The sequence below is a fragment of the Narcine bancroftii genome, chromosome 6 (genome assembly GCF_036971445.1).
Source record: "Narcine bancroftii isolate sNarBan1 chromosome 6, sNarBan1.hap1, whole genome shotgun sequence".
NCBI classification, from domain to species: Eukaryota; Metazoa; Chordata; class Chondrichthyes; order Torpediniformes; family Narcinidae; genus Narcine; species Narcine bancroftii.
The window spans coordinates 30671975-30687673 of NC_091474.1; the positions used below are offsets into that span (position 1 = coordinate 30671975).

The 15699-nt window shown below is 40.3% G+C and overlaps 1 protein-coding gene across 2 annotated transcripts in view; it reads left to right on the forward strand.

Moving 5' to 3' along the window:
• fer1l4 (fer-1 like family member 4) overlaps positions 1 to 15699 on the forward strand; it is a 139241-nt gene that overhangs the window by 23280 nt on the left and 100262 nt on the right. For both annotated transcript variants that reach the window (XR_011339998.1, XM_069884593.1), the window contains exons 6-11: positions 307 to 342; positions 7223 to 7372; positions 7959 to 8016; positions 9343 to 9474; positions 12080 to 12142; positions 14328 to 14412. Coding sequence is in view for 1 of the 2 variants with exons in the window: in XM_069884593.1 (XP_069740694.1) it covers positions 307 to 342; positions 7223 to 7372; positions 7959 to 8016; positions 9343 to 9474; positions 12080 to 12142; positions 14328 to 14412 (524 nt within the window). In the remaining variant the exon portion in view is untranslated. The remainder of the gene's footprint in view (positions 1 to 306; positions 343 to 7222; positions 7373 to 7958; positions 8017 to 9342; positions 9475 to 12079; positions 12143 to 14327; positions 14413 to 15699) is intronic.

A 15699-nucleotide genomic window follows, 5' to 3' on the forward strand; every position in this document is an offset into this window, starting at 1 on the left:
AAAGGGAACATTAGGGCGAATTTCTTCACTCAGAGGTTGGTGACAGTATGGAATAAATTGCCAGTGGAAGAGGTAACAGCATGATGGGATTTGGTAGAATAAATAGTTTGGTACAGGCTAGATGGATCAAAAGGCCTGTTTCTGTGCTTCTGTACCATCTATCCATGGTTCACACCCCTCTTGGTGGATGTACTGGATGTCAATCAGCATTGAGAGCCCCAGGTTGTTGCAACAAATAGTTATTTACTGCTTGATTATTATAGCTTCATTAAAATGTAAACTTCTTTCATTTTTGTCTCTTTGCAGTAACGATCTGATCATCGAAAATGTCCACTTTAGAAGGTAAGAAATCCTTTAATTTGTTGCATTATTTCCCAATAATCCTTTCATTGGTTTGTTACTCCTCCATTGAAACAGAGGAACACTACAGGGTGGGGGTGGGGGGGTGTTCATCTGCTGCTTACAGCCTGTCTTCTTTGGCTTGGCTTCGCGGATGAAGATTTATGGAGGGGGTAAAAGTTCACGTCAGCTGCAGGCTCGATTGTGGCTGACAAGTCTGATGCGGGACAGGCAGACACGGTTGCAGCGGTTGCAGGGGAAAATTGGTTGGTTGGGGTTGGGTGTTGGGTTTTTCCTCCTTTGTCTTTTGTGCACCCTTCATTAAAATATCAGCAGTAGCCTCATTGCATTTGAGGTTAAGTTGTTTCATTTAGCTGCAGAATGGAAGGGCGAGTCAAGATTTTTGTAGTTGTCACTCCAGAATATTTTAAAAACATTTTCAAATAAATTGGGCAACAAGTTCTATATTTATGCAATGTCCTTCCTGCCTGCAAATCTTTATCAACATCCTACTGTCATTTTTAATATGCTAATTGCTTGGCTGTGTTATATGGTTTTTCAGTAAAGCTAACCTTTGGAAACCAGTTAAAATAATAAAAACATGGGAAAGATTACATCTTGATGATTTGGATGGGCTGAGACTGCCTCAACTTTGTGCAGTATTTGACCCGGCGTTCAGCATCAGGCTCTACGTTGATACCACAATCAGATGTCCTTTTACTGCACCTGTGAAGTTGCTCTGCTCCTCCCTCTGCTCATCTGTTACTGAAATCCTTGTCTGTTTCTTGGTTAACTTTAGATTTGTCTTTCCTGATGCACTGTGGACTATCCTTCACTGTTTTACATTCCAGAAACATGAAATAATTCAAAATGTTGCTCAACGGTACACATCTACATGAAATCCTTTCCACCTAAGATCTCTGTGTGACTGCTTTATTTCCTTGATAAGCAGCCCCTTCATTTAAAATTCCCATCCTTGTTTTTAAGCTATTACATGTTGCATCTCCCTAGTTTTGTCATTTTATCCAGTCTTATAACCCTGGAGTGTGTGGTGCCTTAAACCTGCCTCCTTGAGAATCCTGGAATCCTCCAATTGTCAGCTTCAACTGGCAGCAGAGTAATTCTTGGATTCTATCCATTCTATTTCACCATCTCCTCTATTCCTCTGAAGCAGGCCTTAAACTAACTCTTGACCAAGCTTTGGATTTGTACCTCGAAGTAACCCAGTGTGGGGGGTGGTGTGGAGTTTGATAATGCATTTGGAACGCTCCTCAGGATATTTTGCTACTTTAATTGTGCTCCACAACTGGACATTGTTGTTGAATGAAATGGACCTGGCTTTTTAATGGAGTATTAAATTGTTGTTCAACAACATGCCTACTGCTGGAAAAAATGATTTTGTTTGGATGGACAAAGACAGGAGCAGATGGTATGGGGAAGTATTTAACTGAGAAAGGACAAATTACATGATATTAGAGAGTATTAATTGGGAGTATTAATTGTGAACAGATGCACTTGGGGGAAACGTACAACAAAAACGTAGAGGTTGTTTTGGAACCACTTCCATGGGGTGTGGATTAGATTTGTCCCACTGAGAAAAGGAAAGAATGGTAGGCTAAAGGAGCCATGGTGAACAAGAGAGGCGGAACATTTAGTCAGAAGGAAGAAGGGAGCATACATTTGGTTTGGGAAGAAAAAAGATAGAGGCGTTGAGATTTATAAAGTAGTCAGGAAGTAATTCAAGAGGGGACTTTGGCAAACTAGAAGTGGGGGGGTTAAGAGAATGCCTCAGCGAGTAGGATTAAAGAAATATGCTCTACACATACATGAAGAAAAGAAGTTTGTCCAGAGTGAGGGTATGACCACTGAAGGACAAAAGGAGAAAAGACTGTCTGGAAGTGGAGGAGGTCTTCAGTGAATACTTTGCTTCAGTGTTGGCCTGCGAGAGAGAGCTTGATAAATGCAGGTCAGTGTAGAATGGGTTAAGGTGCTGGAGCATGTCAGGGTCAAGAATCAGATACACCCAAAGTGAGGGAAGTGATTGTTTCGTCTTTGACGAAGAACTTTGTATTCTCACTGGCCACAGGAGTGGTCTAAGTGCATTGGAGGATGTCAAAAGTTGATTCTTTTTCCAGAAAGGTAATAGGGATAATCCTGGTAAGTATGGACCAGTGAGTCTTGTGTCAAAGGTGGGAAAACTATTGGAGAGGATTCTTCGTGACAGGATTTACAAGTATTTGGAGAAGAGTAGTCTTCTCAGGGGGGTCCACATGACTTTTTGAAGGGCAGGTTGTGTCTCATGAGCCTTTTGAGTTTTTCCAAGAAGGTGACAAAAGAGATTGAAGATAGAGTGGTGGATATACTGAACGTGGATTTTAGTCATGTGTTTGACAAGGTTCTCCATGGTAAGCTCATACAGAAAGCCATGAGGTGTGGATCCATGCTATGTGGATTCAGAATTGGCTTGCCCACAGAAGACAGAGGGTGGTAGTAGATGGAGTGTATTCTCTGGAGGTTGGTGACTAGTGGTGTTCCACAGGGATTTGTTGTGGGACCATTGCTCTTTGTGATCTTTATAAATGATTTTAAATTTAAATTTAGACGTACATACAGCATGGTAACAGGCCCTTTTCAGCCCACGAGTTTGTGCTGCCCAATTACACCCAATTGACCTACAACCCCTGGTACATTTTGAATGGTGGGTGGAAACTGGAGCACCTCGAGGAAGCCCACACAGACACAGGAAGAACATACAGACAGCGTGGGATTCATACCCGGGTCCCGATCGTTGGTGCTGTAACAGCTAACCGTGCCACCCTTGGATAAGGAAGTGGAAGGATTGGTTAGTAAGTTTGCAGATGACAAAGGTTGGGGGTGTTGTGGTTAGTACAGAAGGTTGTTGCAAACTACAATGGAATACACACAGGATGCTGAGAGGTTTCAGATGGCGTTCAGAATGGAAAAGTGTGAAGTGAAGCACTTTGGGAGATCGCACTTGAAGACAGAGTACATAGTTAAGGGCAAAAATTTTTAACAGTGTGGAGGAACAGAAAGATCTTAGAGTCCATGTCCACAGATCCTTCAAAGTTGCTGCACGTCGATCGGGTGGTTAAAGAAAGCATATAATGTGCTGGCCTTCTTATGTCAGGGGATTAAGTTCAAGAGCTGCAAAGTAGTCTCTGGTTGGACCACATTTAGAGTATTATGCTGAGTTCTGGTCACCTCATAATATAAAGGATGTGGAAGCTTTAAAGAGAGTGCATTTGAGATTTACCAGGATGCTGCCTGGATTTGAGAATATCTCATATGAGGAAAGGTTGTGGGAGTTAGGATTTCTTTCTTTGGAGCAACAGAGGATGAGAGGTGACTGCATAGAGGCATGTAAGATTATGAGGGGAATAGATCGGATGGACAGCCAGCACCTTTTCCCCAAGGTGGCAATGGCCAATACCAGAGGGCATCTGTTTAAGGTGAGTGGAAGGAAGAATAAGGGAGATGTCAGAGGTAGATTTTAGTTAGCGTAGTGGTTAGCGCAATGCCATTACAGCGCCAGCAACCTGGGTTCGAATCCATCACTATCTGTAAGGAGTTTGTACCTTCTCCCCATGTCTGCATGGGTTTCCTCTGGGTGCTCCAGTTCCCTCCCACCCTCCAAAAACATATAGGGTTTGTAGGTTAATTGGTGTAATTGGGTGGCATGGGCTTGTGGATTGGAAGATCCTGTTAGTGTATGTCTAAATTTTTTAAAAATGGAGGGTATCTGGAACGGACTGCCGGGAGTAGTGGAGACATATGAAAGATTTTTCGATAGGTGCATGATGTAAGAAAAATTAGGGGATTTTGGACTATGATAGAGGGAAGGGTTAGGTTGATCATGGAATAGGTTTATGTGGGTTAGCACAACATTGTGGGCAAAAGGGCCTGTACTGTGGTGTACTGTTCTAATTCCTTTATGTTTGTAGTGAATGGAAATATATGTGATAACATCATAAATTTTATGAAGTGTGTTGCATGTTTATGCACTGTCTGACTCTCTGTTTCCTGGGCCCTGGGTCTCATAAATCACATAAAATAAATACATATTTCACACTGACAACCAGAATGTGTTGGCAAAGCATAATTGCAATCAATAGTTAAAATAAAATTCCCAAAGATGTTGAGCGAGAAGCCTACATTGATGGATATGGGAGAGCTCACAGGCTTAGTGCACATTTAGTGCAAGAACAAATGAAAAATAGTGCATTCAGATGAAGAATCATGGATTTAAACCAAGTTAACATCATATATGCCCGAGTTCTTTGAGGACACAATAATCTGTGGATGTATGTATTTGGATTTTCAAAAGATTTTCAAGTTGCCACTTGAGGGCTGGTGCACGAGTGAAGAGTTTATGCTATGAGGGTTGTTGTGTTATCATGGATTGAAGATTGGTTATTGCTTGGAGGACAAAGAGTTAGAATAACTGGTCTTTTTCAAACTGTGAAGGTGTATTTACTGGTGCCCCACGTATTGGCTCTTGGCCCTCAGTTTGATCAATGAGCCATATTGGCCAACTCCTGCTCCATTTGCAGAGAACATTACAGCACGGGACAGGCTGATCAGCCCACAAAGCCCTACTCCTGCTTCATTTTTAATAATTTATAATGTTATTAATGACCTGGAGGAGGAGGCAAAGTGTAAGGTATCCAGTAGTATCGATGATCTGAGGTGACTGGATGCGATGTGGATGTGTTGACTCTGCAACTGGATGTAGATAAGTTGAGCGAATGGTGAAAACTTGATAAATAGAGTATAACGTGGGAGGTGCGAGGTCATGCACTTCAGGGAGAGGGCTCTAAAGGGCAGACTACTATCTAAATGGAGGAAAATTGTGGATGAGTGAAGTATGGATTGATTGAGGCATTCTTGTGCAAAAAAGTTAGTCGGCAGAGACAAGAAGTGGTCAGGAATGCAAATGGAACAGACTTTTATTGGAAGAAGTTTGGAGTTTTGAAATATTATAACATTTGTTCGAGGTAATTGCTGAGGACACACCTAGAATACTGTGTGCACTTTTGATCCATACATTTAAGAAAGGAGATGCCAGCATTGGAGGCGGTCCAGTCAAGATGCTTGAGGCTAATTTCTGGGGTTAGAGGGCTGTCCCATCATCAGTCACTCGTTAAAGAAATTAGATTGATCTTCTTTGGAGTTTGAAGGATAAGAAATGATCTTATGGAAAGGACGTAATTGTGCTGGAGAGAATGCAGGAGAGATGTACTATGATGTTGCATGGATGTGAAAACATGCAGATGTCACCAGAGGAATCAATTGAACGGGTCACTGGAGAGGTGAGGCAGCAACTACTACCTCAGTCTTGATGGAGGTTCCAGCCAAATACTCTGGCCATTCTTTTCCCCCATTGATGCTGCTCGACCTACCAAATTCTTCCAGCAGAGTGTTTATTGCTCCCGAAACCTGAACCTGTCATCTGTCATTAGCTTCTTGTTGTGGCATTGAGAGTGTTTCTTCAAGGTTACTGGTGGTAATCCACTGTGTGTTACTTATTCGATAATCCAAGCAATTTTGTTGAACTTTAATATTTCTACATTAATTTTAATTAGTGAATGAGTTTAACATCTCTGCATTTGTGCTTTGAGTGGTGACTGAAGTCATTTTCAGGGACACTAATCTGTAGATTTCCAGCTTTATTCAGCTCTGCACACTGTTACGAACTAACAAACTTTATTAGTACTAACAAAGGAACAGCAATGAATAATTCACCAGACAATGGTAAATTCAAAATAATAGTTCTTATTAAACTATTAATAATATAACATTTCTTACTTATCTCTAAATGTAACTAAATTTAACTCTACTCTGCACAAATGTAAGTGTGTGTGTGTGTTAAAGTCCAAAACTATTTCAGTTTAAACTCCAATTCCAAATTTCTTGTTGAACTTCAGGATCTTTTTAAATTGTGGTTTAGACGTAATTATGAAACACTTTTCAACATTATATCTCCAGATCTCTTTAAACTCACAAGTCTCTTGATGAGCTGCCTTTCAGAGAGATATTCTTCATGAGTGTTTTCACATGTTTTCCCCTTGTTAAAGTTGCAGAACTGTGATTTCATGATAAGTTATTTCTTCAACAAGAGTGATCATCTTCTGGGCACAAATGAGGCTGCCTCTCTTTTCTTAAAAGGTAGTCGGAGATGGTCTTGCTTATTTAAAAACCACTTATGTTATGTATCTCCTATAATAAGGATAATACAATAATCCTGTCTTTCCAGGAGGTCAAGTGTTTCATCAGTCTCTTCAGTCTTCAGTCCTCTTCTGATTCCAAATGTCTCTCTGTCTTCAGTATCGAGTTCTCTAACATCATGTGATGTGACATCACACAGTTTTCATTTCATTTCAGCAAACCTCTTGCCTTTTCCAAACCACTTGCATCCATAACAACATTTGACCTCACCATGTTTCAAGAGGCTTAAGTAGTTTTATGATTCCATGAAGTCTGCCATATGTCATCATAATGTTTCAGATACCAACAAAAAATGCTTTTAAGAAACCACACAGTTTCAATTTAGAACACGTCATTCCATTATGGCCTGCTTCCCAGATGCGTGAACTCTGAGAATGAACTGTCTCTCTCTGAGCACAATGATTCTCTGTAATTGTGCTGTGACCTGTGTGTGACCTTGTATCAGCCCACAACTAATTTACTAAAATACATATACAATATTTTAACTCTAAACCTAATTTTACTAAGAAATATATTTTATAACTAAAGATTTCAACTTTATAAAGATTAGCACAAATTAATTAGAATACCCAGTCAACATTCTTCAGTGAAAAGATAGATTTTGTCAGAATCTGTTTATTTTTTCTCTCTGCTGCAGCTCTAATGAACTGGAGAAAGCCAATCAACTGGATAAAAAGATGCGATCTCTTGGGCAGAAGTTGGTGAATGGTAATGATAATGAAGATGATGATGATTTTGATATTTCTGAAATTGATATCAGTTCCATATCTTTCACACCACAGAAAAGGTGAGTGACAAGCCCAAAGCCACGCACTTATTTTACTCTAATGCAGTGACTGTTCATTTATGCAATGACAGAACGTTTATTTCTATGGAAACCTTTCATGTGATGTTGTAATATCAATCTACATGTTTAGGTACTCCAAGAATGGAATCTCCTGAACCACTGCTTAAATTGAGGGATTCATGAGACTAATAAACAGTATCTTTGAGATTTCTGTTTTAGAGAGTTCATTGGTCACTGTGGAGTCTCCGATATATTGTATATAATGGGCACTTATACTCGGGTCCTGGTGTGACATTTGGATCTCTAATTTAATAGTCAAAATATGATTTTGTGGAGTTCTAGACAGTGTTATTTTTGCCTCTTTTTACTGAAATTGAACTGAACTGCATTGGTTCAATCTGACCAGCTCCACTGTGAGATACCTGCAACTCTAGTGCTTTTGGAGAAATTCAGGATGTACCTGGAAACTTGAACCCCATTAGGGGATTTCATAAATTCAGTGCCAATTGAACTGTTGGTTCCAGTTGTTTATGTTATATTTTCATTCTCTGGCTGTGGCTTAATATTTCTTCATTTTTATTCACAGCCGTTCTAGGTTTTTCACCAGAGCAGATGTGCACACAGTTCGAATACAGCATTTCCAGGTAACTCATTTACAGCTGCAATACAAGATGGACCTAATTCAGAATGACAGGGAATTTATGGCTCCCAAACCAATTGATCCATAGAACCCATGAGGACTAACCTTCCAATCTGGGACCTTGACAAAGACCCCACTGAAGCCTTCCTGGGCCTCTCCAAAATCCCTGTGGAAATGAGATTACTTACCCACCTGCTTCAACATAGCCCCCATGTTGCAAAACCATTGATCATCTCTTTTCCTGTCATCCACTCATTCGGTGTCTTGCACGTCAAATTCCTCCCCAGGTGTGTCACTGCCCACATTGTCCACAATGTACAGAAAAATGTATGAAGAGATACAGTCCAGTTTTAATTAGAAATTAGAGTACCAATCAACAGAGGGGTCAAGGTTGGCTGGACAAAATTGTTTTGCACTAAGGAGTAACTGTGAACAGCCATGTTTGCGCAGAGAAGGATGCACCTTTGTTTCTCCATTCTCTCACACTCGGAGCACTGGTACAGGCTTCATATCCAAAGCTCACAAGCTTGAATACACCAAAATTATTTCCACAACAGGCATTTTACTCAAAAACTTCGCTTAACACTCACACACTTTTTTCTCTATGAGTGAAAAACATGGAACTTGTCTTCATCATAATCTCTACCTGTTTGTAGTGTAGCCATTTAACTCCCTCGGAAACTGAATTGTATCCAGGCCTAAATCTCAGTGTAACCCTGAGGGAGAGGGTGGTGGTGATGGTGAGCACCATCTCAGCATTGCAGATATGCCCTGGATATCATACAAATCTTCCTGTTGTAGGAGAATAATTAGTTGCATTCAAGATGTAAAATGGAGATCTGAGAGTTGCAGCATGTCAGACCTGACAGCAAGTCCTGACCCAAGTAAACTACATGGTAATCGTGAGTGTTTGCGTGCCCACAGTTGCAACTTAGTGCTAGTTGCTGTTGGTCTTTTTGGTTCTGGTTCCAGTTGACATTATGATATTTCATCAAACAAAGAATGTAAACAAACTGACTGGGAGATTTCAGAAAAAATAAATATTCAGTAATAAATAAAGTGCAAAGTAAGAATCCTGAAATGAGTCTGTGGTTTAGGAGTCTGACGGTGGAGGGGTAGCAAATGTTCCTGAACCTGGTGGTGCGAGTCTTGTGGCATTTATACCAGAGGTTGCTTCACACTGTGGCCTTGCATGTTAGGAATGATGCTATGGGGGACAGTAAAATCCTGAAGAAGTATTCCCTGAATCAAACTGAAGGAACAGCTGCGGACTGGTGGGATGCACGTGTAAGCTGTGACATATTTGGTGATTCTTTTGCTTTCCCGTTAGATTACAGTGACCATATCTGAGGCCCGAAAGTTAGTCGGTGTCAACATCAACCCTGTCGTTTATGTGAAAGTGGGAGATGAGAAAAAGCATACATCTACACAGAAATCCACTAACTGCCCATTTTATAACGAGGTAAGTGTGCAATTACTGAAGTTGCGGTCAGCAGAATAATTCTGAAACTGTGAATCATGTTGAAAGTTTATTGCTGAAGAACACCTTTGTAGCACAATGTAAAGTGTGTGGGAAGGAATCTGGTTTATGGAATGTAAAGGATAGTGCAGGGTCTTATTTACAAAAGAACAAGATTTTTCAGGTTGTAATCTCAGGATCACTCATGAACTAGTGGGGCAGGGAATAGAAAGAAAGGACAGTTAAATGTGTGGCTAAGGTGTAGAGAGAGTTTCAATTGGATAAATCACTGGGCTGTCTTCAAACAAAGGTTGGTTTTATTCAAAAGGGATGGATTGCATCTGAACTGGAAGCAATATCCTGGCATGGAGAGTTGCTTGAGCTTCTTGGGTGGGTTTAAAATGGTTTGGTGGTGGAGGGAGGGAAAATGGAGGGTGGACCCTAAAGCATAAGAGTAGATGATGGGAAAACTGGGCTAAAATTGATGTAAAAGTTAGGTGGTTGAGTTGAGAGGATAGACAGGGGCAAGTCAGGGAATGAGGGGGTCTGATAGACTGAACTGCATTGATTTCAATGGAAGATGCCAGATGAGTAGAGCAGATAAATGCAGGATAAGGACTGATAGATGGGACTTGGTATTTGTAGCTATTATAGAACCGTGGCTGAGGGAGGGCCAGGGCTGGCAGCTCAATGTTTCTGGAAGCAGATGTTACAGACGTGATAGAGGAGGAAGGAAAGGGATTTGCATTTTTGATTAGGTTGAACATCATGGCAGTATTTCTGGAAGTTATTCTTGAGTAAACTGTCCAGTGAGGTTATGAGTGGAACTACACTGAAGAGGGAAATCAGTAGGGCAAAAAAAGGACTGGCAGACAAGATTAAAGAGACTTCCAAGAGGCTCTATGGGTACATTAAGAATAAAAGGGTAACTATGGGTAGAATAGATCTCCTTAAGGATCAACACAATTGTTTATTTATAGAGTCACAGGAGATGGGGAAGGTCTGAAATGAATATTTCTCATGTGTATTTACTATGGAAAAGGTCATGGAACCTAAGGACGAGGATAATGAGCAGTGATGGAACACTTCTACATTACAGGAGGTGATACATGGGGATCAGGCCCAAAACTCTGGTGATAAACATTTGCTTTCTATGGATGTTGTGTGACTTGCTGGGTTTCTTCAGCATTTTTTGTGTTAGACAGATTAGGAGATTGGGCAAGGAACTGGCAAATGGAGTACAGTGTAGACAAGTATATGATCATGCACTTTGGTGGAAGGAATAAAGGTGTGGGCTATTTTCAAAATGGTCAACATTCAGAAATCAGAGGTGCAGAGGGACTTAGGAGTCCTTGTGCAATACTCCCAATGGTTAACTTGCTGGTAGAGTTGAAGGCAAATCCATTGCTAGCATTTGTTTGGAAAGGGATAGCATATAAAAGCAGGGATGCAGTGTTGAATCTTAATAAGGCATTGGTTGGACTGCACTTGGAGTATTGTGAGAAGTTTTGGGGCCCCTTATCCGAGGAAGGAGAGAGGGTCCAGAGAAGATTCACTGGATGATCTCTGGAATGAAAGGGTTATTATTAGGGAGCATTTGATGGGCTCTTGGAAATGTATATGATGGAGTTTTGAAGAATGAGGGGGAATCTCTTTGAAACCTATCGAATACTGAAATGCTTGGATAGTTGGGGAGGATGTTTCCTGTGGTGGGAGAGTCTGGGACCAGGGAGAAAGGGTCAGAATACAAAATTGTCACTTCAGAACAGAGATGAGGAGGAATTTATCTACCCAGAGGGTGGTGAATTTATACAGTCTGTTATCATAAATGGCTGTGGAGGCTGTCATTGGGTTGGGTTTATGACGAAAGTAGATAAGTTCTTGATTAGCAAGGGAATTGATGGTTACGGGGAGAAGGCATGAGAATGGAGTTGAAATGGAGTGAAAATCAGCCATGTTGGAATGGTGAGGCAGGATCAATTGGCCAAATGGCTTAATTCCACTCCTATGTCTTTATATTCTTCCAATCTAGTCCCATGTAGTCAGTGTTCATAATTTGGTCTCCTCTGCATTGGAAGAAACAAATCCAATTTGGGTGATTGTTTTTAGAAGCACCTGTGTTCGTTCCACAGGAGTGTCCCTAAATTTCAGATTGCCCATCGCTTGAATTCTCTATCCCACTCCCTCTCTGACCTGTCTTTGGCCACCTGCATTATTAATGAGGCCCAATATAAGCTTGAGGAAGAACACCTTTCTTCTATCTTGGCACATCCAGCCTTCCAAATCTTCCAACTTTAGATGACTTGCTCTTTTATTCTGTCTCTGTCAGATGTGGCCACCTCAGCCAGGCATCCATTGGTGACGTTTACTCAGTTTCTTTCACTGGTTATTGGCAGCATACAACACAAGTAAAGAAGCATATTCAGCTTCTGCCACATTATCCTGGTGGGTCTTACCCCAGTAAAGGGATTCCACTTGTTTTCCCTGGCCTTTCAAATATTTTCAGTGTTTATTACAAATGTCAATGGTGCACTGTTTTTCTCTCTCCACAGATGCCTGACCTGCTTTTATGCTTTAATTACTACATTCTTGTCTTCTTCCTTCCTAGTATTTTGTTTTTGAATTTCAAGAGCCTGCAGCTGTCCTGTTCGATAAAATAATTGAAGTAATTGTAAGTATGAGGCTCTTACTTGCTTGAATACTCGTCAAATATTCGTGAACTGAACCAAAAATTTGACGTTTGATTATGATTGAAGTGTCCACTAGTGATGCCCTTGATTCAATGCACTATACATTAGGTTCTTCTTAGTGTTGTTTTAAGCATTGGAAATGGTTTTTATATATGGTTGCATTCTTCCTATGATTCACAACATGGCCCTCTTCTTAAACCCAAACCCTATCCTCCTGAAAGCTTCATCTCTGTGATAAGGTTCACGGAAGCTTTTTGTCCTTGTAGACAGTGAAATTTCCTATATTGCCCCATATCCAAGACGAAAAATTCCAAGAGGAAGTATTATATGGTAGTTGAGCATAGAATGTACCACAGAATTATGACTCTTCCTTCATCCTAAATAGATCAGGATCTTCCAAGCCTGAATTGCCTGAAGGTAAGATGGTTGGAAATCAGGGTGAAGGGTTCATTGCCATTCCAAGTTGGAACAATAGGAAATGGAGAGTTTACACAACAGAGGAAACTAAGTGGCCCATTGTGTCCATGTGTTTTATGTTTAAGGACACCAGATCCCTTAGGATAACAGCATTCAGTAGTCTCTTTGTACTTAAAATGATATTCTGCTTTTCATTTATTCTGATCAAAGTGATTAACCTCACATTTTCCAACATTATATTTCACAATTGCCAAATTTTTTTACCCATTCACCTGATCTATTCATTTAACTTGACAGTGGTCATATATTTCCCCAATATCATGAGCTCTTATCCATGTGAAGAAACCTTCCATATGACATATAAGTTAATTCAAAAACACCACTTCCACTGCGACTTTGTTTGTCTAATTGTCTACACTGCTCATTACATCCTCAGAGAACTTGTCAAACCTGATATCATTTGTCAACTTCACTGTGTCAGCTTTTGGACAGATTAGTTTGCCTCCAGGCAGTGAGTTCTTGCTACTCTGCCTTTTCTTAAAACAGGTCATTTCAGTTTTACAGACACAGAAAAGGCCTTTAGCTTAACTTGTCAACCAAGCTAGTTTCATTTGTCTGCATTCAGCTTGTATCCCTCTAAACCATGGTTTCATAACTCCAAAGGAAATGGGCCAATGACAATTTTTCTCAAGCAAAATATTTCAGTAACAGTTGGGTCTAGAGCAGTGATTCTCAACCTTCCCTTCCCACTCACCTACCACCTGAAGCAATCGCTTACTAATCACAGAGCACAGATGGCATAAGGAATATTTAAAGTGGGATGTGAGTGGAAAGAAAAGGATTGAGAACCATTGCAAACCATAGAACATTACAGCACAGAAACAGGCCTTCTGGCCTGTGCCGACCCCTTTCATATCCATGCACGTCTTCAGGAGTTTTAAATGTCACTTCCTATTGCAGCTCATTCCGCATACCCACCATTGTGCGTGTGAGATGTGGCCCTTCAGGTCCCCTTTAAATCATAAAATCATAGAAAATAGCCCTTCTGGCCTGCACCACCATTCAATACGATCATGGCTGATCGTACAACTTCAGTACCATATTCTTGCTTTCTCCCTTCTCCATACCCCTTCATCTCTTTAGTCATAAGGGCCACATCCAACTTCCTTTTGAACATATCTAATGAACTGGGCTCACTAACCTTCAGTGAGAAGGAATTCACTCGACCACAACTCTGCATGAAGAAGGTTCTCATCCTCAATTCTAAATGGGTAACCATTAGACTGTGAACTCTTAGAACCACAGAATACATCAGCACAGGAGCAAACTCTTCGGCCCATCTAGTCTGTACAAAACCATTTTTCCACCTATTCCCATTGACCTGGACTGGACCATAGCCCTCCATAACCCCTCCCATCCACATATGTACCAAATTTCTCCAATGTTGAAATTAAACCCACATTCACTACCTCAGCTGGTGGTTCATTCCACGCTCACACCACCCTTCTTCTAGTCTTCCCCAACATTAGAAACATTTTTCCTACAATCTTTCATCTCATCTGAGTGACATGGAAATTAATACTTAACTTCTCCTACCAATGTTTGTAATTTCCTAGTCTTTTATGATATGAACCAGACAGAAAATGGTCAGTTGAAGCAGCAGGCAGTGTGCTTAAATAGCTTAGACTGTACTTGAGAAAATTGGATTTTGGAGAGGGCTCACAAAATAGTTTAAAATTTGTGTTTCAGGTTGTTCATGCAAAAAAAATCCCATTCACTGGAGTTCAATTGGGATTGTTCAGGATTGATGCGGGAACTGTGTACCAACAGCCTGGTAAGGAGTCCGAGATGGCCTGATACGCTACACTGCCACCACACAGTTCCCTGACACTCTGAAGTCACAATCTTCTGTGTAGAAAACAAACAGTGGGGAATTTTAAAGCCTGACTTCAGCTTTCATGTGCGCTTTGTTTTCCTTGTAAAATTGAACTGGATCTCTCTGCATATCATCATCTTAAAACAAGGAGGTGCTTTGCTACAGATTTTCGGCGACAATTCTGGGTTGCACATGAGTTAGAGAGCAGCACAGCTTGTAGAATTATTTCAGTCAAGTTATCCTTTGCTGTTTAATTAAAATGATTTGATAAACCATGCTTTGTACCACTTTTCACTTTGCAATATCACTTATTTAATTCAAACAACTGAATAATTCCATTTTGTTTCAGTAAAACCAATGATCTTCAGTTACAGAAGTAGCCTTTATTAGCCCAACCTTGTTCATTTCAGATAGTTCGTCCACATACTTTTATTTTCTGAAGCCAAAAAACCCAAACTACTGATGGAGCTTGGCGGGTAAAGCAGCATCTGTGTGAGGGGGAAGCAGTTGTTAATGTTGTGGTCCTGCATTGAGTATGAGTTCCTCCAGAAGTTTGCTTTTTTGCTCCAGATTCCAGCATTTACAATCTAGTGTCTCTATCTTTTATTCTTCCTGTGTCATTTACACTCTCTTTGATCTTGCTTTAAACGGTCTCTATGAGAATCTACTGGGACCTGTCCAGAGAATTTTGGCAAATTGTCACCAAACTGATTCCGTCTGCATTGAATTCGTCCATCATTATTGAACGAAGATCTACCGGGACCAATGCCTGACGAGGGCGCACAAAATCAGTGAACCGGTGCGGACTCGAAAGGCCAACATGGCCTGTTTCCGCTCCGTAAATGGTTATATGGTTATATGGAATAAATAGTTCAGTATATTTGCAAATCCCTTCCATAACTTTCAAACTTTCAGTGAAATTATTTCAAGTTTTTGTTTTGCCCACCCTGGCTGTACAATGATATAATTTATCAAGAATATCAAATCACTTTCTTTGTTGTTGGATCCAGGTATCAAACTTTTTTTAAACTTTATTTATTCATTCAAAAAACAAATAATATATGACATATACAGCAATTAAACAGGAACATGAACATTTTTATATATATATTAAAAAAAAGAAAAGATCCCCCATCCCCCCTTCAGCCAACTCTCCTAAGGAGAGCCATAAAAAAAGAAAAAAGAAAGAATATTTAAAAAAAGTTAAATATACATATTAAAATCTAATCAATATAAATTGAAATG